Genomic DNA, 27,249 nt, shown 5'->3' on the forward strand with positions numbered 1-27,249 from the left:
TTCTAGTTCTGACACTCAGAATCAGGTTTAATATTACCAACGTATGTTGTGAAATTTGTTAACTTTGTAGCAGCAGCACAATGTAATAAATAATAGAGAAAAAAATCACAGTAAGTATATAAATGTGTATCAAATAGTTAAATAAGTAGTGCAAAAACATCAATAAAAGGAGTAGTGAGGTAGTGTTCATGGTTTCAGTGCCATTGCCATCACAAAACAAAAGCCTGAATGAGACTGTTATACAGGGTGCACTCACCTCCAATGGGGAGAACTCTGTCCACTTTGTGGCCGCCGCCACTTCTCACCCAGAACTGCAGGTAGAGGATACTCTGTCGTATATCACATTTATTTAGAGCAAGGAGTGAGACCAGATCCATCCTGTCAGTCCTTAAATTTTCAGCTAGACACAAGAGCTGGAGGTAGCTGGCAACATTTTTCTGATGGTTTTGGAAAACAAAAAGTACACTAATTAAGCAAGTAAGTAAATTTATGTTAGTATATATCACCATGTACTAACATGAGAGACATTTTCTTGCAAGAATTTACAGTAAAATTAAAAAAAAACTGTACATAAACAAACCTCCAAGAGGACCACAACCCCGTCATTGGGTCTGGGGGCTTGCGTGCCTCAGTGACCCACAGAGATATGTTGGCTGGAGTCACGACCTTGCACTTTGGCTCTGGGTAGGGTCACCCATGCCAAACAGGTCAAAGGGTAGAAGCCAGACTAATAGTAGCCCACCAGTCCTCCAGGGTCATCGGCTGATGGCGTAATGGCATCAGCATTGGACTTTGGACTGAAGGCTCTCGAGTTCGAATCCAGCCAGCTCCCTTGCACACTTTCCATCCGTGCTGGGTTGAGCGTCGAGCTAGTAACTTGGTCTGCTAAAAAAACGCTGTTATGACAGCGTCCTGATGACTCCACTCAGAGTTAAGGGCTTTCTTCCTTCTTCCTCCAGGGTCAGGGGTTCAGCTTGGGGTTAACAACTCTGACTGGTCAACAAGCTATTGTTACAGAAAAAACAATGAAGAGTCCTTCTACACAGACAGAGAAAACACCAGTGGCGCAACAGGCAGTAAGAAAGAAATACATAATCAAAGACTGACAAACAGTCAATGTGCAAAAGGAGACAAATGGGGCAAATAAACAAACAGATAGATAGGTAATTGAAAAATATTGAGAACATGAACTGTAGAATCCTTGAAAGTGAGTCCATAGGTTGTGGAGTCAGCACAGAGTAGTGGTTAGGGAAGCTAATCCACCCTGGTTCAGGTGCCTAATGGTTATAGGGTAATAACTGTTCCTGAACCTAGTGGTATAGTGTGGAAATGCCTCATTACTCATGTTATCATCCTTACTTTCATCCAAATATCATTGAGAATAAGGTCAAGACCTGCACCTGTAAAAATGGTTATGTTAGAGAATTTACCCCTTCAGTCACAGAAGTAGAATACCCTGTTGTGAACGGCTTAAATTCATCCTGTGCACGCGATTTTCACAGTCATGGGAGAATACAAAAGGGAAAATGGGACTAAACTGATGCACAAAATGCTGGAGGAACTCAGTAGATCAGGCAACATCTATGGGAAGTAATTAAGAGACAACTCTTCAGGCCAAGACCCTTCCTTCATCAGGACTGAAAAGGAAGGGGGCAGAAGTCAAATTAAGAAGGTAGGGGGAGGGGAAGGTGAACAAGCTGGCAGCTGATAGGTGAGTAGGAAGGTGGGGGGAGGGGGAAGAGAGGAAGAAGTTGGGAGGTTTAAAAATTCAAAGTACAAAGATTATAGGTGGAAGAGGTAAAAGGCTGAAGAAGGAATCTGATAGGAATGGCGAGTGGTCCATGAGAGGAAGGGAGGGAATGGACTGATGAGGAGAAGAGACAAGGTGAGAGGGTAACCAGACTGGTGAATGGAAAAAGAGAGGAGCGGGGAGAGCTCTTTACAAGGGCTGTAAAAGGTACTAGTGGCCAAATGAATGATTACTAAGCAAGATGAGTCCATACACATTTTAGGGAAACACATGAGCTCCATTTACTGTGGTTTGGAGAGACTTTAAATGGTTTGGTGAATGAATAGGCTTTATTTCCTGCAAACATTGCCATAACCCATCCCACGTCAGTTCACTAAACTTGAAGCAAAAATCAAAAGAAACTTACTGAAGACGGAACTTTAAAACGGATTTCTTCAAAGCAGCATTCAAACATTAAACTGAAGTTGGGATCTACAGAACAATTGCAAATACAAGGATTGATAAGTTTCAGATTTGCAATATTTAAGTAGCCACATAAACAGAGAAACAACCAGCGATGTAACTGTCACTGGGGCATCTCCATGTTACTGAAATAACAAGACTGGGTACATGTGGCACAAGGCCAGATAAAGATCTGGTAGGGTCACCAACTTTGGGTTTAAAATAAAGGAAAACTGTTTACTTCTGGGTAACCAGAAGATCTCAACTTGGAGTCACTGGGCTTTGAAGCCTCCATTCAGCCTCAATTAGTGAAGACTTTAATATCTTTTACCTTTTGCTGCCTCTCACAAATATGGTGCTAATTACCAAATCTCCTCTCTTCCTATATCATTCACATGAAATTCAAGCTTCTTAATATTCTTCCTAATAGAGGTAAGAACACAGTTTGAAATAAGTAGAGCCATGGTGATGTAGCAGTCAGTGCGATGCTATTACAGCTCGGTGGGGAGGGAGATCAGAGTTCATTCCTGGCATCCTCTGTAAGGAGTTTGTACATCCTCCCCGCAGAATGCATGGGGTTCCTCCGGGTGCTCTGGTTTCCTCCCACAGTCCAAAGTGGGTTAATTGATCATTGTAAATTGTCCCATGATCTGGCCAGGGTTAAATCCGGGACTGCTGGCTGGTGCAGTCGAAGGGCCTATTCCGCACTGCATCTCTAAATAAATAGATTTTAAGCAAAAGGTAGTGAAAGGCAGCCCACCTTCTCACACATCATATGCCAGTGATATTGAATCTGACTTTGACTCTTGAATGTTGATGTTCATATTCCTAATTCACACTGGCTCTTCATCAATATTTCTTTCAAATCTTAATCTAACCTGCTCCCAAGAACAATGACTCCGGCTTTACTTGTCTCTCTGCATAACCGAAGTCCCTTATTTCTAGCATTTTTCTACTTTGTCTGTGCTCTGCTCTCTGCATGACCTTGACAAGTGCGGAGTTCAGAATGAACACAAATCAACTGGGACACAACCAACGGTTTATGGATTTACCACTACAGTCCCTGTTTTTATACCCTGTATTGATATACAGACAGATGCATTTCAAGTGCATTAACATGATGAAATAAGATAAAATACACACTCAGTGGCTATTTCATTAGGTACAGGCATGTATCTAATGAAGTTGCTACAAGAGTGGAACCTGGTGGGGTCTTCTGTGGCCTGCTCACTTCAAGGTTTGACAGGTTGTGCATTCAGAGGAACACTACTGTGGTAACTCCTGGTTACTTGAACTACTGTTGCCACCCTGTCAGCTTGAATCAATCTGCTCATTCTCCTCTGACCTCTCTCATTATTAACAACGACTTTGCCCACAGAATTGCCACTCACTGCTTGTTTTTATTTTTCTCACCATTCCCTGTAAACTCTAGAGACTGTTGTGTGTAAAAATCCTAGAACAGCAGTTTCTGAAATTCTTAAACCACCTTGTCAGGAGGCACCAACAATCAGTTCACAGTCAAAGTCACTTAGATCACATTTCTTCCCATTTTGATGTTTGGTCTGAACAACAATTGAAGCTCTTGACCATGTTTGCATGCTATTAAGCACTGAGTTGCTACCAATGATTGACTGATTCGATATTTGCGTTAATGAGGTGTACAGGTGTACCTAATAAAGTGGTCATTGAATGCATTTTAGTTTGAATGTGATCTATTTCCAATGTTTAGAGACCTTAAATTCATTTACCAGAGTTTAATTTCCTTGTGATTTCTCAACATGGGGCTCTTAAGTGATTTCTTAATGAGTTGCTCTGTGTTCATTTCGCACTTAAGGAAGTCCACAGTTAACATCTTATCTTCACCACTGGCTAATAATAATTTGGCATAAGGGAACAGAATATAGAAAAGAGACAGACCCATTAGCCAATCACAACCACATGAGCACTACAGTAGCGTTGCAATTACTACTCCAAGGCATTGGAGTTCGGAGCTCAATTCTGACACCATCTGCGAGTCCAAGCAACACACACAAAGTGCTGCAGGAAATCAGCAGGCCAGGAAGCATGTATGGAAAAGAATACAGATGATGTTTTGGGGCCGAGACCACAGTCCTGATGAAGGGTCTTGACCCGAAACGTCAACTGTACTCTTTTCCATAGATGCTGCCTGGCCTGCTGAGTTCCTCCAGCATCTGTGTGTGATGCTCCTGTCTAAACGCCTTTGTAACATCGCCTCTGGCAGCTTCCATTTTCAATCTAAATTTAAAAAGAACTTGCTGTACCAATTTCCTTTAAATATTTCTCCTCTCACCTTACAACTATGTCCTTTAGTAACTGGCATTCCTGGGGAAAAAGACTATCTACTCTACCTATGTCTTGCATAAGTCTAGATACTTCCTGATGCATCTACTCTGTCTGTGCCTCTGATAATTTTATATCCTTCCTGTACTAGTGACCAGAACTAAACATAATACTCCAAATGTGGCCTACCAAAGTTTTATGCCACTGCAATATGACTTCCTGACTCAATTCTAAAAGACATCAGAGCAGAATTACGTCTTTGGCCGACCATTCCAGCATAGCTGATTTATTATCCCTCTCAACACCTTGTCTAATCAATAATCTATCAAGCTTTGCTTTAAATATACCCAACGAAAATTTCCTAACCAACGATAGTGAGTATACCATACATCTTCCTTACTATTTGTATTGCCACTTTCAAGAGGTATGAATTTACACCCCAAGATCCCTATCCTTGGAGTCCTGCTATTTACTGTAAATAGTGAGGAATTAAAAAAAAATGCAAGAACTAACCAGTAGTTGTGAGAATAACTGGCCGTTTTGCAGTTGCCATGAAGGTCTTAACTGCATTGAGAAATCCAGCATCATCATCAAATATCACATCTACCTGTTAAGAAAGAAAACAATAACGTGAGTATATCTAAAGTGAGAGTTCAGTGATATGGACGGCAAAATGGCGTAATAGATCACACCTGATGAGCTGACCTGCCTAATTCTATGATGCCATATGGTCTTAACGGTCAGCATAACGCTTCACAGAGCCAGAGACTAGGGTTCAATTCTGAAAGGAGTTTCTAAGTTCTCCCCATGACCACATGGGTTTCCTCCCAGTGCTCCAGATTCATACCACATCACAGACGTACGGGTTATGTCTTCTGAGTTGTGGGCATGCTGTGTTGGCACTAGAGGCATGTGGGATGCCCTCAACAGATCATCAGATTGTCTTGGTCATTGAAACAACTCATTTCACTGCATGTTGTTTTGATGTACATGTGAGAAATAAAAATAATCTTTTAGAAAATGTAAGTTTAATGCATATGCTGATCATTGGAAATTATAAATAAATGAAGACACAGTAGCAGAATTAGCCCAATCGGCTCATCATGTCTGCTCCGCCATTCTATCAAGGCTGATTTATTATCCCTCTCAACCCCATTCTCCTGCTTCTCCCTGTAACCTTTGTCACCTTGACTAATCAAGAATCTAGCAGCCTCTGCTTTAAATATACCCAATAACTTGGCCTGCACAACTGCCTGTGGTAATGAAATCCACAGATTCACCACCCTCTGGCTGAAGAAATTCTTCCTCATCACTGTTCTGAAGGGATGTCTTTGTATTTGGATGCTGTACCCTCTGGTCCTAGACTCTCCCACTAATGGAACCACCTCTTCCACGGCCACTCTAGCTAGACCTTTCAATACTCAATAGGTTTATTGAATAGAACTCTCAGAGCTTAGTATATTGATAACTAAGAAATAACTGACAAAAGCAGACATGGGTTTTAAGAGAGAAATGCAATAATTACAACAAATAAATTCACACATTTACAGCTCAGTAAACTGTTATTAATCAAGACCAGGGTAACGTGAAGAATTAAGTTTACTTGTCTGTCGAAAGCTGCTTCTACCATGCTGGTCATTGATTGGCCTGTTTGAAAGATGCAGCAGCTCTTTCCCATTGCTTGCTTTGTACGCCAGATCACTGGTGTCCAGTTTCAGGCACCTCGGGGCCTTTCCTTTGTCTCCTGGCACTCATCTTCACACTGAGGTCACAGCCAGTGCTGAGGAACCAGTGGGAAAGTTTGCTGCAGATATAGCAGGGCCTACACGCACACTGAGCTAAGTATCTGATTGTTGAATGGTTAGTTTTGTAGTTGTGTAACTTGGGGAGAATTAATAAGGTAGCTGTTGAGTTTGAAGTGTTACTGAATGTTTAGTATCGTAGTTTGTGTAACTTAGGGAGGCTTACATGTTTGGTCGAATGTTTTACTGTTTGTCTGTAAATAAATGATTAATACGCTTATTCGTAATCAGTGTATTATGTCTCACTTACCAAACCTGTGAACCTGCATCTTCAGAACTAGCCATCACTGTGAAAGATAGAAAATAAATTTGCGCATTTCTTCTGCCAGGTAAGCATGGGTGAATGTATTTATACACCTACCTCTTCAAACAAAATGAGTGATGTGGCACTCTTTCTGTTACACTCTTCCATGTCTTTGCTCTCAGACCCAGGGTGAATCTTAGATACTTCTAAAACTTGAGGATTGTTCTTCTGGGCCTTACAAATATTCTGTGATTTGACTAAATAAAAGGGAAAAAAAAAAGCTTCAGCATCCTTCTGCTAGTTCTCACTTTGATCACCAACTAAGAGTTTGAGGTTTACCTACAATATGGGCATTTTATGGATACTGAACAGAGGAAACAATGTGCAATACACACTGAGTATCAGCTGAACCTCTTGTTTAAGATTAAGAGTTATTCATCTTGTAAAATTTACTTCTCATTCCTGAACGGCAATGTCAACTTAATAACCTTGTAGATCATTTCAGTCCACAGGTGAGGGCTTATTCCCACCGAAGTTTCAAATCCATTTCCCAGGAATGAAGTTTCTCCATAAATTCAGGTAATTCCCCCACAGGGAATATTTCCATATAAAATGTCACTCCATCATCTGGTGTTAAAGTGTGGCACTTGCTACCTGTGATTTCTGAAATATCTTTCAAACCACAGTAAGACTTACATAGTGAACAGTAGAGGGCACTGAGAAGCATGGGAGAGTCAGGGACCTGGGAATACAGATCCATAATTCCTTGAAAGTGGCATCACAGGTGGATAGGGCCATAAAGAGAGTTTTTAGCACATTGGCCTTTATAAATCAGAGTACAGGAGTTGGGATGTTATGCTGAAGACACTGGTGACGCTGAATTCAGAGTTTTTTTCTGTACATCTTGTCACCTACCAACAGGAAAGATACCAATAATTACAACAGGAGAGAGAAAATTTGCAAGGACATTGCCAGGCCTTGAGTTGTAGGGAAAGGTTGAATAGACTAGGACCTTACTCCCTGGAGTTTATGAGAATGAGGGGAGATCTTAAAGAGGTGTACAGAATTATGAGTATAGATAGGGTGAACGCATAGAGGATTTAACTTCAGGTAGGGTGATACTAGAACTAAAAGTCATAGGTTTAGGGTGAAAGGTGTAATATTTAAGGGGAAATCAGAGGGGTAACTTCTACACTCAGAGGGTGGTGAGAGTGTGAAACTAGCTGCCAGTGCAAGTGGGTTCAGTTGTAACAATTGTGAGAGAAATTTGGGTATGCACATGGATGGGAGGGGCATAGAGGGCTATGGCCCAGCTGCAGATAGATGGGACTAGACAGGACATCAGGTCGGCATGCACTGGATAGGCTGAAGGGCCTATTTCAGCGCTGAGATCCTCTATGACTATAATTTTAATCATGATCACACTGGGTTAAGAATATTTCTTATTACTTTACACTCACCCCCTTGGAAAATATATTTTAACATAACTTATCTTCTCACCACTCATCTGCTTGTCAGTTTTCTCTGATTCTTCATTTTTGTTAGACTTCACCGGGGCTTTGAAGAAATTTGCTAAGAACATAGGTGCGAGGTTCTTCTTTGAGCCCCTTTTCCTAGGAGACAAGGAAGTTTTCCTAGGTGGTGTGACAGTGCTTCTGGGAGAGTTTGCTTTCTCTGTGGAAAAGGAATCAAGTCATTTTAGTGGTGTTGCAGAAAATACTTTCACACATACATGCCCACACATAATTGCTATTAACATGGGAAAGGAGGTATAGGGGCCTTAAGTCCCACACTACGGGTCCAGGAACAGTTATATCACTACAAACATCAGGCTCCTGAACCGGTATGGATGACTTCACTCACTTCAACTTCTGAACTGAATCTACAACCTAAAGACTCACTTTTAAGGGCCCTTTACAACCCATGTTCTCAGTATTATTTATGTATATATATATATATATTTTTATTTGCATAATTTGTCGTCTTTTGCACAATGGTTGTCAGTCTTTATGTGTAGTTTCCCATAAATCTTATTGTATTTCCTTATTTTCCTGTAAATGCTTGCAGGAAAATGAATCTCAAGGTAATACAAGGTAACATATACATACTTTCTTTGACTTCTGACTTTGACAATATGCTTATGATGGGAACATGAGGGAAAAGAGATTTATATTTTTAGCTTCAGAGTTATAGCACGGTAACAGGCCCTACTGCCCAATGATCCCGCACTGCCCAATTATAGTTCTGTGCTACAGTCTTAGGCACATACATATATATAGCTATGCCCTCCCAGACTTGTGCATATTACTCTAGTAATTTTAATGTATTACACTGTATTGTTGCCACAAAAAAAATCTTGACATATTTAGAGTGATGATAAACCTGATTTTGATGTGGGTCTCTACTCTGGACTGAGAGTGGGAAGCACCAGAGACATTCTGTAATGATAAACAAACCAATTGTTTGTAATCAAATTACCTTGCTTGGTGTCTCAGGGCTGAGTGTGTCTAACTGGGTTAGGGTTAGTGAGTTGTGGATATGCTATGTTGGGACTGGAAGCATGGAGATACTTGTGGGCTGCCCCCAGAACATCCTCTGACTATATTGGTTGTTGATACAAGACATGCATTTTACTGTACAGCGCAAACGCCATCTATAAATTTGTTGGCAGAATCATAGATGTTGACGAGAGGACGTACAGTAGGAGTGAGGTATACCAGCTAGTTGAGTGGAGTCACAGTAACAACCTTGCACTCAACGTCAGTAAACCAAAGAAATGATTGGGGACTACAGAAAGGGGAAGGCGAGAAAACACAACCAGTCATCATAGAGGGATCAGAAGTAGAAAGAGTGAGCAACACACACAAAACGCTGGAGAAAATTAGCAGGCCAGAGAGCATCTATGGAAAAGAGTAAACCGTTGACATTTTGGGCCGAGACTCTTCATCAGAACTGGAAAAAAAAAGAGAAGTCAGAGCAAGAAGGTGGGGGAAGGGGAGGAAGAAGTGCAAGGTGGTACAAGAGTGAGCAATTTCTATTTCAAGTTCCTGGGTGTCAACATCTTTAAGGATTTAACCTGGTCCCACCATATCGACGCAGCTATAAAGAAGGCATGACAATGACTATATTTCATGAGGAGTTTGAGGAGATTTGGTATGTCACCTAAAACACCTGCAAGTTTCTACAGATGTACTGTGGAGAGCATTCAAACTGGCTGCATCATCATCTGGTGGAAGGGTGGGGGCTACAGCACAGGATCGAAGTAAGCTGTGATCCTGTGCTGTAAATCAGTTAGCTCCATCATGGGCACTAGCCTCCGTAATATCCAGGATATCTTCAAGGAGTGATGCCTCAAAAAGGAAGCGTCCATCATTAAGGGCCACAACCACCTAGGATGTGCCCTCTTCTCATTGCTACCATCAGGGAGGAGGTACAGAAGCCTGAAGGTGCACACTCAATGATTCAGGAACAGCTTCTTCCCCTCTGCCATCAGATTTCAGAATAGATATTGAACCCATGAACACTACCTCACTACATTTTTTATTTCTTTTCTGTGCACTTATTTAATCTAAATATTTTACACATATATATACACACACACACACACACACACACACACAGTAATTCAGTTTTTTTCCTATTATTATGTCTTGCATTGTCCTGCTGCTGCAAAATTAACAAATCTTATGACATATGCTGGTGATATTAACCTGATTCTGATGTACACACAACAAATAAAGCTAATCTTTGATAAAGCTATTCAATTATTTAGAGTAACACACACAAAACGTTGGAGAAACTCAGCAGGTCAGGCAGCACCTATGAAGAGGAATAAATACTTGATGCTTTGGGCCATGATCACAAGAACATAAGAAACAGGAGCAGGAGTCGGCCATCCAGCCCATCGAGCCTGCCCCACCATTCAATAAGATCATGGCTGATCTGTCCATAAACTCAGCTCCATCTACCTGCGTTTTCCTCATAACCATTAATTCCCTTACTATGTAAAAACCTATCTAACTGTTTCTTAAATATATTTAGTGAGGAAGCCTCAACTGCTTCCCTGGGCAGAGAATTCCACAGATTCACCACTCTTTGGGAAAAACAGTTTCTCCTCATCTCCGTCCTAAATCTTCTCCCCTGAATCTTAAGGCAATGTCCCCTAGTTCTAGTCTCACCTACCAATGGAAACAACTTTCCTACTTCTATCTTATCTATCCCTTTCAAAATTTTGTATGTTTCTATAAGATCCCCTCTCATTCTTCTGAACTCCAGAGAGTATAGTCCCAGGTGACTCAATCTCTCCTCATAGGTTAACCCCTTCATCCCTGGAATCAACCTGGTGAACCTCCTCTGCACTGCCTCCAAAGCCAGTATATCCTTCCTCAAGTATGGAGACCAGAACTGCACACAGTACTCCAGGTGCGGACTCACCAGTACCCTGTATAGTTGCAGCATGACCTCCCTCTCTCAAAATTCAATCCCTCTAGTAATGAAGGCCAACATTCTGTTTGTCTTCCTAAGATCTGTCATTGGGATTCCTTTTTAAAGATACCTATTGAAACTGCTTGCACCACTCTCGGGGAACAACCCCGATCATGTCAATTTACTGCATAAAAGTAAGACAAATTTCATAAAATAAGAAAGCTGTTGTTAAAAAAGTAAAGGTTTGACACTCACTTGGAGACCTGGCTGTTTGTAGTGGAAGAGACTTGCTGCCACTGAAGAAGGCAGGCTTGAGAGCGTTGTTTCCCTGTTTATCAACTTGGTGAGACTGCGTGGCTTCTTTAAGCTGAGAGAGGATCTGTCTGCCACTTCGCTGTGAGGAGGCATTTACTTCAAATACCTACAGATAGAAACACTTCTTTAAGGATTTTTGACCCGATTAAGTAGTTTGCTTTCTATTATAAGAAAACATTTTTCTGAGCATCTCCTCAGTAAATATGTAATGAAGACCAAGAAAAGGGAAAGGGTCATCAGTTGTCTCATTATTTTCTCAAAAGGCAAACAAATTAACTCTCAAGGGTAGCAGTATTATTTTTCCCTACACTACACAGAAGTGGATTAGAGAAACATGGCTTATGAGAAAAAAAATTGAGTGAGCTAGGGCTTTTCTCTTTGAAGTGAAGGAGGACAAGAGGTGACTTGTTAGAGGTGTACATGACGATAAGAGGCATCGATACAGTGGATAACGGACTTTTTTCTCCAGGGTGGAAATGGCTAATATGGGGTGAGGGGAAATAATTTTACGGTGATTTGAGGAAAGCAAGTTTAGAGTGGTGGGAGCATGGAATGCACAGCCGGGGTGGTGGTAGAGGTCGATATATAAGGGACGTTTAAGAGAATCTTCGGTAGTCTTCCATTTTTCTTTCTAATGTGCCTATGTGGGAGGGAAGGGTTAGCTTGATGTTAAGAGTAGGTTAAAAGTATGGCTCTGGGCTTGTACTCACTGGAGCTTAGAAGAACGATGAGGGATCTCATTGAAACTTACTGAACATTGAAAGGCTTAGATAGAGTGGATATGGAGATGTTTCCAATGGTGGGAGAGTCTATGACCAGAGAACACAGCCTCAGAATTCAAGGATGTCCTTTTAGAATACAGATGAGGAGGAATTTCTCTACACAGAGGATGGTGAATCTGTGGAATTCATTGCCATAGAAGGCTGTGGAGACCAAGTAATTGGGTATAACATGGAGGTTGAAACTCTTGATTTAGTGGGCTGGCTGGTGGCGCAACGACATTGGCGCCAGACCCGGGAGCAGAGGTTCCCGGGTTCGAAACCAGTCGAGTCCGCTCCTGAGTACGCTTTCCATCCGTGCCAGGTTGAGTGTTGAGATCGCAACTCGACCTCGTAAAATAAAGGGAAAATACTGCGAAAATGTCTGTGAGAGGAGTGGCGTGTCACACAGTCTCTCCCTCGCTCAGCGCCTTGTAAAACAGCCATCAAAAAGACATCATCACAGACACGCAGATGCACACGCCAAAAAAAAAAGAAACTCTTGATTTAGTAAAGGTGTCAAAGTTAATGAAGGGAAGACAGGTGAAAAGGGATGAAAGGGATAATAAATTAGCCATGAAGGAATGGTGGAGAAGATTCGACAGGCCGAATGGCCTAAATCTGCTCCTGTGTCTGTCTGTCTTAAATGTTTGGTACAACATTGTAGATCAAAGGGCTGAACTGTCCTGTACTAATCCATGTTCTATGTTTAAGTAGACTGCACACAGAGTCACACACACTTAACAAGGGCAATGCAAACAAAATGTAGGAGCAACTCAGCAGGTCAGGCTGCAACTATGGAAATTTTAATTCTAATTCCCATTCCAACATGTTGGTCTATGGCCTCCTCTACTGCCACAGTCAGGTTGCAGCAACATCTCATATTCCGTCTGGATAGCCTTCAGCCTGATGACATGAACAATGATTTCTCTCACTTCTGGTAATTTCAATTCCCCACTGTGGCCTCCCCTCTTACCTCTTTTTTTTCTCCTCATTTGTCTACCTCCCATGGCCCTCTCTCCTGTCCCATCAGATTCTGCATTCAGCCCTTTACCTTTTCCACCTACCACCTCCCGGCTTCTTACCTCATCGCTCCTCCCCCACCCACCTGGCTTCACCTATCACCCTCTAGCTGTACTCTTTCCCCTCCCCACCTTCTTATTCTGGCTTCTTCCTCCTTTCTTTCCAGTCTTGATGAAGGGTCTCAGCCGGAAACGTCGACTGCTTACTCTTTTCCATAGATAGAAACTTTATTGATCCCAAAGGAAATTACAGTGTCACAGTACCATTACAAATGCACAGATATACAAATATTAGAAGTAAGAAAGAATAAAAAATTAATTACCTCAAACAGTGTTACAGGAGGGGTCATCAATTCCTTAGTTATAGGTTGACTCATTATAGAGCCTAATGGCCGAGGGTAAGAATGACCTCATATGACGCTCTTTGGAGCAACGCAGTTGTCTTAATCTGTTACTAAAAGTGCTTCTGCTGCCTGGCCTGCTGAGTTCTTCCAGCATTTTGTGTGTGTTCCTCTGGATTTCCAGCATCTACAGAACCTCTCGTGTTTATTCTTTACAAGGGATATGAGGTTGTCTGATTATCTGTGAAATTTGCTGGAGGTCTTGTTTATGTGTCTAACCAGGCTTTCCACTAATATTTAACTGATATCAACGAGAGAGAACTTTGAGAAAACACCTAGCGTTATCAAGCAGGCTCTTTAACAGAACGAACAAAAGTGGAATTAAGGATGCTACCTGAAGTAGAACACAAACCTTGAAGCCCAACTCCTGAGCACAGGCATAAACTGCAGCCGTTTTCCCAACTCCAGGAGGTCCAGTAATTAGCACTGTATTGCACAAAAAATCTTCATCCCCGGAACTCTCCAAGTTAAAATCACTGTTGTCCCAAGCATCTACGGAGAGAAAGAGGCAGGTCAAACAGAGTGGATTACCAATAAAAGAACGGAAAGTGGATAAATGCAAACAAAAAAAGGTGAAGTCTATGGAAAAAAGTAAACAGTTAACATTTCGTGACAAGACGCTTCACCAGGACTGGGAAAAAAGATAAAAGTTAGAGCAGGAAGGTTGGGGGGGGGGGGTGTGTTGCTGAGGGGAGGGACAAGGCTTTTATATCGTCAACCTTCCTGATGAATGGTCTTGGCCCAAAGCATCAACTGTTTATCTTTGTCCCCGCAGATACTGTCTTGCCTGCTGAGTTCCTGCAGCAGTTTTTTTGTGTGTTGCTTAGATTTCCAGCATCCGCAGATTTTTTACCTTTGTAAAAAAAAAGGTGGAGAACTGCCAGCTAGAGATTGACTGCAACTGTGATTGTAGCCATCAGTTCTTAAATTACATTTCTAAACAACACACACAAAATACTGGAGGAATTCGGCAGGCCAGGCAGCATCAATGGAAAAGCGCAAAGTTGACGTTTTGGGCCAAAACATTTCGGCAGGACATTTCTAAACACGTCTTTATTTTCTGTTAGCACAGATGATTTTTTCTTCATCAACCTTTCATTTGAAACAGCAGGTACTGATGAACAGTCATTGAACATGACAGATCATGAGTTTTACACCCAGGTTAGCAAAAATCTCCCCCACCAGCGTCCAAGTCAGTCTGCTAGAGCCTGCCTAATAGGGTTGAATTGCAAATTTACCTTCATGGAGAAATATTGATACAGCATAAATCTCTGCAACAGGCTGAATAGGAAATTACCCATTCAAGAATCAGAATACTCCTTCAATAGGTGACGCTTCAAGAAGGCCGAATACATCATTAACGACCCTCACTATCAAGGACAAGCTGGCTGATGGTGTAGTGGCATCCGCACTGCACTCCGAGGCAGGTGATCCAGGCTCGTGCTGGGTTGAGCGTGGAACGAGCAACTCAGCTTCATAAGACAGACAAATGTTATAAAGAAATGACAAGGTTGCCGCCTGATGTGCCACAAGGTGTGAAGAGGAACTCAGCTCAACTATCTAGGCAATTCCCTCTTCTCACTGACACCCTCAAGGGAAGAAGTGCAGGAGTCTGAAGACACACACTCAATATTTTAGGAACAGCTTCTTCCTCTCCACCATCAGATTTCTGAACTTCACTATTTTGCGTCACCTATTCTTAATAATATTTATATTATTGTAATGTTTTAATTTTTTAATGCATTGCTCTGTGCTGCTGCCACAAAACAACAAACTTCACAACGTGAGAAGTTCCGCAGAAGCTGGAAATCCGTAGGCAGCACAGCAGGTCAGGCAGCATGTATGGAAATGAATAAACAGTCAGTGTTTCAGGCAGAGACCCTTCTGGATGGGTCACGACGTACGTTGGCGATAACAAACGTGATTTCTGGTGTTTATGGCAGGAGGCCACTTGGCCCACTGTACCCATACTGGCCAAAGTTGGACTTCAGTCTTCATGATGTGTGCACCTGTCTGTTCAATGTAGCCTTTCAGTGAGAAACAACACAAACTTTCTGGCTCATTGCACAGCTAAAGTTATGAAAGAAAAATTAAGTTGTGCATTGAAATAGTATTCTTTATGACCCAAGGTTTAAAGTTCATGAAGCGCCCTTTTGTGAAATTGGTTGATGGACTGATGTTATTTTGAGCTTTATATTAGTCTACTAAAATAAGATAAAGGGTTGGCACGGTAGCATAGTGCTTAGTGGAATGCTTCACAGTGCCGGCAATTGCGATTCAATTTCTGCCGCATCTGTAATGAAATTTGTGCGTTCCACTATTCTGATAGTAACAGTGATACATTTCCTTTGAGGGCAGCATGGTAGTCTAAGGGTTAATGTAACGCTTTGCAGCGCCAACAATTGTGATTGAGGTTCAGTTCCCGTTGCTGTCCGCAAGGAATTTCTACATTCTTCAATCAATGGTGTGGGTTTCCTATGGGTGCTCCAGTTTCCTCCCACATTCCAAAGGTGTACAGGTTAAGGTCAGTGAGTTGTGGCCACGCTATGTTGGTGCCACAACAATGGGGACACTTGCTGGCTGTCCTCGGACATCCTCGGTCCTTGACGTAAACAGCACATTTCATTGTACAGTATGTTTCGATATACCTTGACAAACAAAGCTAATATTTAAATGCTACAGGATTAAAAGAATACGACTGTGACTGCATCATATTTTCTATTTGAAATTTGATCAGTTTCAGATGCCAGATGCATGCAACTCTTATAGAGAGGAATTACTTTGTTAGTGGACTAAACACTGAAATCCAACATTACTCAGAATAATTTATTAAGGAATATTACATACCCACTTTCTTATCTTTCTCAGTCTTTCTTTCCTTGTGTTTTTTCGTTTCTTCTTTATCAGCTCTTTTCTTCCATTCCATTAACCAACTATGTGAAAAACACAAGAGTATCCATTGAGTTCAATGGAACGACTTTTAACTTACCTCATTCAAACTTCACCTGCACACTCATCTGGCCACAAAATCTAACTTATGCAGCTCACCGTGAACTCTCAGTAACTATGGTTTGTCTGCAGTTAGTTCCTGCTTGCAGCTAAGTATATTTTGTGTTGAATTAGCCGATTCTTCAATTCTGCCACATTATGTATAACCATTTTTCATCATTTTAATCATTGAAAGCCAGTCTTCAGTAGACTGGGCCGTAAGGTATGCAATACTTTTGTAATTTCCATATTTCTCCTTCATTTTAGTGTCTTCATTACCATCTCTTTTTGTGTCCTGTCCAGTCATCTGCCTACAAGTCAAATCTTGGGATAGATTCCGCAGGATAATTCAAAATACTGAAGTTATTTATGTGAATGACTATTGCTATTAATGAAGAATCAATAAGTATACTAAAAGTCATGGAACATAAATATTACAGCACAGTGCAGGTCCTCCGGCGAACAATGTGGTGACGACCTTTTAACCTACTTCAAGATCAACCCAACTCTTTCCTCCTACACGGCCCTCCATTTTTCTTTCATCCTTGTGCCCATTTAAGAGTCACTAATGTATCTAAGAAACCATGTTGTCAAAGAGCACTACAGATAAAGACCCTTCGGACCATCAAGCTTGTGCTGAACTGTTATTCTGACTAGCCCCATCTACCTGCACTTTCTCGATATCCCTCCATACCCTTCCATCGACCTCCAAATTCTCCATGTCCCCCCATCCATTACACCTCTCTTAAATGTTGCAATCGACCCTGCATCCATCACTTCCACTAGCAGCTCGTTCCACACTCTCACCACCCTCTGAGTGAAGAAGTTCTCCATCAGATTCCCCTTAAATATTTCACTTTTCACCCTTAACTTATGAATTCTAGTTCTATTCTCATCCTACCTCAGTGGAAAAAGCCTGCTGGCATTTACCCTACCTTTACCCCCCATAATTTTGTATACATCAGTCAAATCTCCCCTCATTCTTCTATGCTCCAGGGAATAAGGTACTAACCTATTCAACCTTTCCCTATAACTCAGGTCCTCAAATCCTGGCAACATCCTTGTAAATTTTCTCTGTACTCTTTCAATCTTATTGTCTTGGTGTTTCTAGAATAGGGAAATTGAATGAAGTTCCTATCTTCAATCCCCAATGCTTGTGAATCTACGGACACAGGTCTAAAATTGGTCCCTGAGTCTATACTAACAACCAACCACTCATTAAACAAAGAATATAGAACTTTACAGAATAGTACAAGCCCTTCAGCCCACGATGTTGTACCTACCTTTTAATCTACTCCACAATCAATCTAACCCTTTCCTCCCACATAGCCTTCCATTTTTTATTATCCATGTTCATATCCAAGTTTCTAAAATGCCCCTAATGTATCTGTCTCTACCACCATACCTGGGAGGACGTTCCACACACCTACTACTCTCTGTGTAAAAAAACTTACCTCTGACAACCTCTCTATACTTTCCTCTAAATCGCCTTTAAAATTTTGCTCTCTCACATTAGCCACTTCTGTCCAGAGAAAAAGTCTCTGGCTGTCCACTTGATCTATGCCTCTCATTGTCTTATACACCTCCATCAAGTCACCTCTTATCCTCCTTCACTCCAAAGAGAAACTTAGCTCACTCAACCTCTCTGGTGATGCTCTCTAGTCCAGACAGCATCCTAGTAAATCTCCTCTGCACCCTCTCGAAAGCTACCAGAGAGCTGCAATGATAAAGCTGGAGTCAGGTTGAGATATCTATCATTAACTAGCCAACTATAGCTCACTTATGAGTGAGGAGTGATCATACATGCAAGCGCTCAAAGTGCTGGCAAACTTTACAGACCTGAAGCCGCAAGGGAAATGGTGAGCATGTGCAGTCTAAAATACTGAAAGTTTGAACAAGACAAACAAATTGCAGATAAACTTCAATCCAGAATTCAAATTCAATGCTCCTTAATTTTGATTTGCTCCAAGATTCTTATATTCACAAGTTATATAATTTTATGATACTTTTAAGGAGGCAAAAATTGAAAGCAAACAAAAGGATTAGACTCTGAGATTTTGCTAAATTACTAATCAACCTTTAAATTTATAAATTAATGCAATAAATCACAAGCGTGGGTCAGTGAAGAGAAAGAATTTACATTTTCAAGCTGTACAAATATCATACTGCATCATGAAATACCATTGACATACGAAATGGGATACAATTACTTTTCCAACAACTAGCCAATCTATCTGTTCCATTTATTATTCCCAAAGAGTTTGGAATTTCTAATTTAGGAAAAGTGATGCAGAGTTTCTAACTGAGGTAAAAAGCCACTCAGATTGATCTTATCACTTACCTGTGTAACTTCCTGACTGCACCGAGATTTCCAACAAGTTCACTGGAATGCTGTGGCTGGTATTTCTCAGTCCAGAGCAGATCTTCCTTGATGAAACCTGAAAAGTTAGGTTCAATTAACATTTTCTGTGATTCTCAAGAGGTATTTAACTATGACACAGTTTTGATGGGATCAGAAATAGCAGCATATCATCAGCAGGGGGAGCAAAGACGATAACAGTTCATATTCTCCACAATTAGACAGCTCTGCCTGTCTAAACTCCAAGCTGTGGAATTATTCTGTTCACATGCATCACAACCGCTCTGCCACGTGACTGCAGGAAACAGAGTTGTGAACACAGCGCAGTACAGTACTGGAACGCCGCGTCAGTGACACAGGTCCAATCCCGCTGCTGTCTGCAAGGGCTGAGGAAGGAATCTGACAGGAGAGGACAGTGCAGCATGGAAGAAAGAAGGAGGAGGGGCACCAGAGGGAGATTCTATAACTTTAATGAAACCAGCAGAGGATGAGTGCAGCCTTGAAGGAATGAATAGCATTCTCATGTTCATATCAAACATGCAGGGTTGACTAAAGATGACTACTCAGAAATGAAAATGACATTACCATCAGAAGTGTCAGGTTGCTTCCTCTTTGGTTGGTCAGTCAATTTAGAAACAGACAATGGGGCGGACACGGTCTGAGCTTCTGCTACTTTGCTCTCACATTCAGACTTCTGCTGCTTTCTCTTAATGGATCGACTCAGCCGACTCCTGGTCGAAGCTGTGCAGTTCTGGTTGTCAGTGCCTCTTCCGTTCCTTGCAGAGCTCTCAGACCCTGTGGACAGCTCTTGAGTGCAATATTCCTCATCCTTGATGATAATCAAATCCTGTTCACTTTCAAGTGCTTTCTTCCTCTTCTGTTTCTGATCTTGCCTTTCAACCCGTCTCTTCCTTTTCCCCAGCAGAGGTTCTGGGTTGGCACACACAGGTAATGCTTGTTGGGGCTCTGCATCAAGCTCTATAACAGAATTCTCCATTTTGTTTGAAGATCCTAAGAATCAAAAATAAACACAAAATTTTGTAAGATTATGTGGGGCATAGAGTGGACAGCTAGCACTTTTTACCCCAGAGCAGAAATGGCCAATTCCAGAGGGCATCTGTTTAAGGTGAGTGGAGCAAAGTTTAGGGGAAGATTTCAGTGGTAGGTTTCTTTAAAAAAAAAGTGGTGGGTGTATGGTACCACTCCACTGGGGGGAGAGGTAGAGCCTGATACAATAGGGATATTTAAAAGGACTTCAATGACTGGAAATACTAAGACTGGACAGGAAGGGGAACAAGCCAGAATAAGGTGGTTTCATCTATCACTTGCCAGCTTGAACTCCTTCCCCACTCTACATCTTCTTATTCTGGCTTTTGCCCCCTTCATTCTAGTCCTGATGAAGAGTCTCTTCCCGAACCATCAACTTTAGTCCCCTCTGTAGATGCTGCCTGACCTGCTGAGTTCCTCTAGCATTTTGCATATGTTCCTCCAAATTTCCAGTATCTGCAGAATCTCGTGTTTGTAACTTCCCAATAGGGTTAAGAGCTCTCTCGGGTTGCGGGGGGTGGGGGGAGAGGGAAGAAGAGGGAAAGATGTGCAGTTGCTGAGAATTATGTTCTGGATGCGGAGGCCAGTGCGGTGGTAGGTGAGGACAAGAGGAACCCAATCCCTGGTAGGGTGACGGGAGGATAGGGTGAGAGCAGACGTGCATGAAATGGAAGAGATGCTGTTGAGGGCAGTGCTGATGGTGAAGGAAGGGAAGATCCTTTCTTTGAAGAAAGAGAAAATCTCCTTCGTTCTGCAATGAAAAGCCTCATCCTGAGAGCAGATGTGGGAGAGACGGGGGAGTTGTGAGAAGGGGATGGAGGGAGGTATAATCCAGGTAGCTGTGAGAGTCTATGGGTTTGTAATAGGCATCAGTTGATAAGCTATCTCCAGAGACAGAAGGATTGAGAAAGGGAAAGGAGGTGTCTGAAATGGACTATATAGAAGCGGAGGAGCATGGTTAATCTTAGAGTGTTAACAGGGCCACAGAAATACAGAGGAAGAGAGATGACAGATGATCAAGATTTCATATACATAAACCACAGCTTTAGTCAATCCATCCTGGTCATCCACAGAAGGGGCAGCAATCTCTTCGATGCTGTTACATCTAATTGATGAAGGCAACTTACAGTGGATTGGGAAGGGTAACTAACTAAGATTACTTGATAATTAGTTGAATTATGGTTCCTTAAGATTGTTATAGCCAGGAGTGGTAGTGGAGGCAAGTTCCCTCTAACTATTAAATACTCCCAATGGCATGTGTCTCAAATAGCCTCTGACAACCAAGTTCAGCTCCTGGCCTTCACACTTGGCTTAGCTACTTAGCCTGGCAGAGCCTTTTCTACTGACAGAAGGGGCAATGACGGATTACTGGTGACTTAAAACCAGTCACTTTAGGCAGACGAGCTAAAATGTGGTTGGCAGCTCACCTAGGAGGAAGAAATCTCTGATTTCAAACCTCTGCTGCCTTGCAACTATAACCACTCATGGGGAAGCCTTCAGGCGTAAACCCCGAGGAAAGATCTGGAGATAGAGTACCTAAAGCAGTCCTACATTGAGCCCAACGCTGACTAGCAACTCCTGCGAGGCCACTCGTGCCAAACTGTATCAATTTTGGTCATTCCTTTGGATTCATCAGCTGTGTGGAGACGGGGAGCCAGCCACATGGACAACAGCTTGCTCTCCATATCGTACTGCACTGGTTTGCGTATCATGTAGAAAGCTAGGGTGCAACATCTATGGTCAACATCAACCAATGGAGGACCTCAGAATTGAATTAGCTGCACTGATATCTTCACAAACCCATATAAAATTCAATCTTATGTTGAGGTTGGTTAAGAAAACCATCATTGTTATTCTGAAATATCAAGCAGGATAACAACACTTTGATACATCAGTATAAATTTATCACTTAATTTTTTTGTACAGTTCATTTAGGTTTAGAAAATCCGTAACAGACCTTTCCAGCCCAATGAACTCCCGCCACCCAAATATACCCATGTGACCAATTAACCTACTAACCCACATCTTTGGAATGTGGGAGGAAACCAGAGCAACTGGAGGAAACTCAATACAGTCACGGGGAGAACGTACCAACTTCTTACAGACAACGGTGGAATTAAACCCGGCTCCTGGTTAAGCTGAACTTAAAACAATGCTCAAATACTACCCATGCACTGACCTGTTCTCAGCATGTCTGCAAAATGATCATTTCGTTTCTGGAGTAATGGCTTGAACAGTTTTCGTACAGGGAATTCTGGATTGGACAACTTTATTTCTTCCAGTAAGCACTTCTGGATATCCTGTGAGAATTCTGTCCTCCAGTCAGATAACTGCAGCAAAAAATTAGAGACTTTAAGTTCATCAAGTCTCATGCATGACAAAATCACATGGTCAAAGTAGTCTGTTTTCCACAAATTAAAAACAAAGATTTTTTTTAAAGAGATCTTTATCCTTAATTAAAGATTAGCTTTATTTGTCACATGTGCGTCAATACATACAAAGTCAATAACTACTGATACCAGCTCAAATTAAGGTTTTACTAAAAATTCCAAATAATCACAAGGTTTACAGCCTAAATCAGCTGTGGAAATTGTACATGTGAAATGTTTGTTCTACGCCATTGAATTATGTGGGGGTGGATCCCAACAAGATCTTGTCTTGAACAACTGGCATCTGGCCACTGAAACAGCTGCGAGTCTGGCACTTCTATAAATGCAGAGTCAAAAATGTATCTGCCCTGGACCCTGTGACAGGATTAGAAGTTGGTCTGACAGAGCACAGGGAAGAAAGTATAAACTGCTTTAAAATTGTTTAATTTTGTTGGTTTTTAAGTGATAAATGTCTTAAGAGGATAGGTTAAGTGGGCTAAGACTTTTCCCTTTGGAGAGAAGGAAGATGAGAGGGGACTTGATAGATGATGATAACAAGAATAGACAAGAGTTGATAGCTAGAGATTTTTTTTGCTTGGGGGTAATATTTTTCACTAATATGTGGGGCATAATTTTAAGGCGATTGAAAGAAAATATAAGGGACATGTCAGAGGCAAGCCTTTTAACACAGAGAGCCATCAGATTTCAGATATGGTCCATGAATTCGTGAACACTACCTCATTATTTTGCTCTTTTTTTGCACTACTTATTTTTAAAATACATTTCCTCTTGTAACTTACAGTAATTTTTCTTTATGTGTTGCACTGAACTGCTGCTGCAAAACAACAAATTTCATGACACAGGTCAGTGATAACAAAGCTGATTCTGATCCTGTATATCATGAATGTGAGCTGTTAGCAGCAGATTTTTTATGTTTGTTCATTCAGTTCTTAGTTTTTGGCCAATGCCGGCAGGACCAGCTTTTCATTCCCATCCTACAGCGGAGTGTCCTTGGAATCTTGCAGTGTGGGATTTGTTGCAGTCTTGGAAGTGCAGTGGGTGATCTGATGCAACAAGCTCCATAAAATGGCAACAACATAAATGAACAGATTGTCTAGTTTATGACAAACAAGAGAAAATCTGCAGATGCTGGAAATCCAAGCATCACACACAACATGCTGGAGGAACTGAGCGGGCCATGTAGCATCTATGGAAAAGTGTACAGTCGACATTTTGGGCTGAGACTGCTCATCAGGACTGGAGGGAAAAAAAAGACAAGGAGTCAGAGTTAGAAGGTGGAGAGAAGGGAGAGAGAAACACAAAGTGATAGGTGACACCAGGAAAGGTGGGGGGGGGGGTGAAGTAGAGCCAGGAAGTTGATTGGTGAAAGAAATACAGGGCTGGAGGGGGAGGAATCTGATAGGAGAGGACAGAAGGCAATGGAAGAAAGAAAAGGGGGAGGAGCCACAGAGGGAGGTAATAGGCAGGTAAGGAGATAAGGCGAGGGGGGAAATGGTGAAGGGAGAGGGTTGCATTACCAGAAGTTCAAGAAATCGATGTTCATGCCATTAGGTTGGAGACTACCTAGTTGAAATATAAGATGTCACTCCTCCAACATGAGTGCAACAGTGGAGGAGGCCATGGACTGACATGTCAGAATGAGAGTGGGAAGTGGAATTAAAATATGTTGCCACTGGGAGGTCCTGCTTTCTCCGGCAGATGGAGCGTGGATGCTCGACGAAGCAGTCTCCAATCTACACTGGGTCTCACCAATATACAGGAGGCCACACTGGGAGCACTGGATACAGTAGCTGACCCCAACAGACTCATAGATGAAATGTCACCTCACCTGGAAGGACTGTTTAGGGCCCTGAATAGTAGTGAAGGAGGAGGTGTTGGGGCGGGTGTAGCACCTGTTCTGCTTGCAAGGATAAGTGTCAGGAGGGAGATCGGTGGTGAGGGACGAATGGATAACGGAGTCGCGTAGGGAGCAATCCCTGCGGAAAGCAGAAAGTGGGGTGAGGGAAAGATGCTTGGTGGTGAAATCCTGTTGGAAGTGGCAGAAGTTATGGAAAATTATGTGCTGGACACGGAGGCTGGTGGGGTAGTAGGTGAGGATAAGGTGACAGCAAACGTGCACGAAATGGAAGAGATGCAGTTGAGGGCAGCATTGATGGTGGAGGAAGGGAAGGCCCTTCCTTTAAAGAAGACAGACAGCTCCTTAGTTCTGGAATGAAAAGCCTCATCCTGAAGGTAGATGTGGAGATGAAGGAATTGGGAGACGGGGATGGCATTTTTACATGTAACAGGGTGGGAAGAGGTATAGTTCAGGTAGTTGTGGGAGTCTGTGGGTTTATAACATTAGTAGATAAGCTGTCTCCACAGATAGAGACAGAGAGATCAAGAAAGGGGAGGGAGGTGTCAGAAACAGGCCAGATAAATTTGAAGGTAGGGTGGAAGTTAGGGATAAAGGTGATGAAGTCGATGAGCTCTGCATGGGTGCAGGAAGCAGCACCAATGCAGTTGTCGATGCAGCCATTTTACGGTCATGTTGGTTTAAGGACAAATACTCACTTCACTGAACACAACCTATGAACTCACTTTCAAAGACTCTGTAACTTATTTTCTGTGTTACTTATTTTTTTTATTACTAAGGTTTTTTTGTAATTGCAGTTTGTCTTCTTTTGCTCATTGGTTGCGTGTCATTGATTCTCTGTGTAGTTTATCATGGATGCTATTGTATTTCTTTGTTCTACTGTAAATGAATCTCAAGGTGGTACACAGTGACATACATGTACTTTGGTAGGATATTTACTCTGAACATATATGTACTCTGACCAGCACTACGGTACTTTTCATAGGTATTCTTGATGCTTGGGGCAGCACAGTGGTGAGCAAAACACTTTTCAGTACGAGTAACCTGGGTTCAATTCCTGCTGCCTGCAAGTTGTATGTTCTCCCTGTGACTGTGTGGGTTTCTTCCGGGTGCTCTGGTTTCCCCCCACAACCCACTGGTTGGTAGGTTGATTGGTCATTGTAAATTGTCCTGTGATTGGGCTAGGATTAAATCAGGGATTGTTGGGTGGCGTGGCTCAGAGGGCAGGAAAGGCCTACTCCACAATCAGGCAGACAGACAAAAATAAATTAGTGAGAGTTTGATTCATGAATTTTCATTATAATGTCACTGACTCCCGAGAGTACCGAACTTACTCCCGAGAGTAATGAACTTTATTGCGATAATACCCATGATCATTTCATGCAGTATTGTAACACCACTGACTTGATCAACAATAATGTACTACTGGGATTGATCCAAGTTTATTCTGTATGTCCCTCAAGGTGGCTTCAAAATGAACCAGTAGCTCTGAGGGTTGCACCTCCTCTGAGAAATCATGATGAGTTTCGACAATTAATATTAAGCCGGTTAATTAAAAAGTGAAAAGGGTGAGCATCTGGTGTGCATCAGTCAGTTGCTGTAATTTATAGCCATTACAGAGTGAAGACTCCTTACAATGGGAACAAAGTAATAATAGTAATGCTTGTGATATTATTCCTGGAAACAAATCTTGTTTTGCAAAGGACAGAGTTAGCCCAACATGTGGGAATGTATAAAGTGTTAAGTAACTGGTTAGAAGATTGGAATCCATGGCATATAACCAAGTTTGATGATAAATCAGAGAGTAAAAAAAAACAGATTGTTAACTTTTGTCAGGACTGGGAAGATCACAAGGGGAAGAGCGAGTCTTTTAAAAGTGCCCATACACTGAAGGCTAGCTGCTGCTGGTTTGAACATTTCAAAAACTGTGCAAACCCATATAATATTTGTCTTGTGGGAGAATTGATGTGGTGGGGGTGTGCAGGTATCATTGCAGCAAAACATTCTCCCAAGGAGCTGAAACAAATCACCGAGGTACGATCAGAATCAGGCTTTTTATCACTGACTTAAATTAAGTGAAACTTGTTCTACAGGGCAAAGACATAAAATTAATATAAATGACAAAAATAAATATACACTGCAAAAAAAACCAAAAAAAGGCGGCATTCATGGACCATTCCAGAAATCTGATGGTGGAAGGGAGGAAGCTGGGTAACTACTCTAAGTTACTGTTTTATCTTGAGGAAGGGGTCTACTGTTAACAGATGCCATCATTCACATTAGGACATTGCTCTAGGCTATAAAGTAACCAAAGTCCACCATAGCGTTCTTCATGTAACGTGTCTATCTCCTGATTGCTTACTCAGTGCTTGATGGTAGCTGATAACCCAAGAGTGTGAATGTTTTCCAATCACAGGTAACCTACACTCATACTCTCCTCCCACTCATACAACCTAAAACAAACTATTAGCTTTATTTGTCATACGTACATCGAAACATAACAGAGAAATGCACTTTTTTGAGACAAGTCTCAACACAGTCCGAGATGCGCTGGGGGCACCCCAGCTTCCAGCGCCAACATAGCATACCACTACTCAGTAACCCAACACAGTCCGAGATGCACTGGGGGCACCTCAGCTTCCAGCGCCAACACAGCACACTGCTATTCAGTAACCCAGCCTGGACAAGTTTTGGGTGTGGGAGGAAACCACACGGTCATTAGGAGAATGTACAAACACTCGACAGACCGTGGCAGGGATTGACCCTGGTCACGGGTGCTGTAACAGCATGATGCTAACCATTATGCTACTGTGCTGCCCACATAATCACCTAGTTTTCTTCTCCTTTATTCATCCTCTTCCACCCTCCTCCCCCCACCTGGTTTGTCTGCCCATCATACCCTCCCAATCTGGTTTCATCCCTCACTACTAGCCTCCAGCTTTCCCTCACACTGCCACATCCTTGGACTCCTTCCTTTGAAGCAGGATCTCAATCCAAAACATCGAATTACACCTTTTGCCTCCGCAGATGTTGCTTGATCCACTCAGTTCTTCCAGCAGTTCTGTTTTTGGTTTCAAGATGACGATCTCAATATGCAGTGCAGCACTGGATGCAATTACATCCCAAAAAACACTCCACTCTATCAGGTGGA

The 27,249-nt window shown here is 42.0% G+C and overlaps 1 protein-coding gene across 3 annotated transcripts in view; it reads right to left on the reverse strand.

The window, feature by feature from the left end:
* Positions 1-27,249, reverse strand: part of atad5a (ATPase family AAA domain containing 5a) — a 67,427-nt gene that overhangs the window by 19,199 nt on the left and 20,979 nt on the right. For all 3 annotated transcript variants that reach the window (XM_063030665.1, XM_063030664.1, XM_063030662.1), the window contains exons 10-20: positions 22,033-22,183; positions 19,392-19,817; positions 18,789-18,885; positions 16,307-16,392; positions 13,812-13,951; positions 11,219-11,384; positions 8,039-8,212; positions 6,652-6,795; positions 5,006-5,095; positions 2,157-2,221; positions 257-437 (exon numbers count right to left, since the gene is read on the reverse strand). In XM_063030665.1, coding sequence (XP_062886735.1) covers positions 257-437; positions 2,157-2,221; positions 5,006-5,095; positions 6,652-6,795; positions 8,039-8,212; positions 11,219-11,384; positions 13,812-13,951; positions 16,307-16,392; positions 18,789-18,885; positions 19,392-19,817; positions 22,033-22,183 — 1,720 coding nt within the window. The remainder of the gene's footprint in view (positions 1-256; positions 438-2,156; positions 2,222-5,005; positions 5,096-6,651; positions 6,796-8,038; positions 8,213-11,218; positions 11,385-13,811; positions 13,952-16,306; positions 16,393-18,788; positions 18,886-19,391; positions 19,818-22,032; positions 22,184-27,249) is intronic.

Source organism: Mobula hypostoma, chromosome 22 (assembly GCF_963921235.1).
Source record: "Mobula hypostoma chromosome 22, sMobHyp1.1, whole genome shotgun sequence".
Lineage (NCBI taxonomy): Eukaryota > Metazoa > Chordata > Chondrichthyes > Myliobatiformes > Myliobatidae > Mobula > Mobula hypostoma.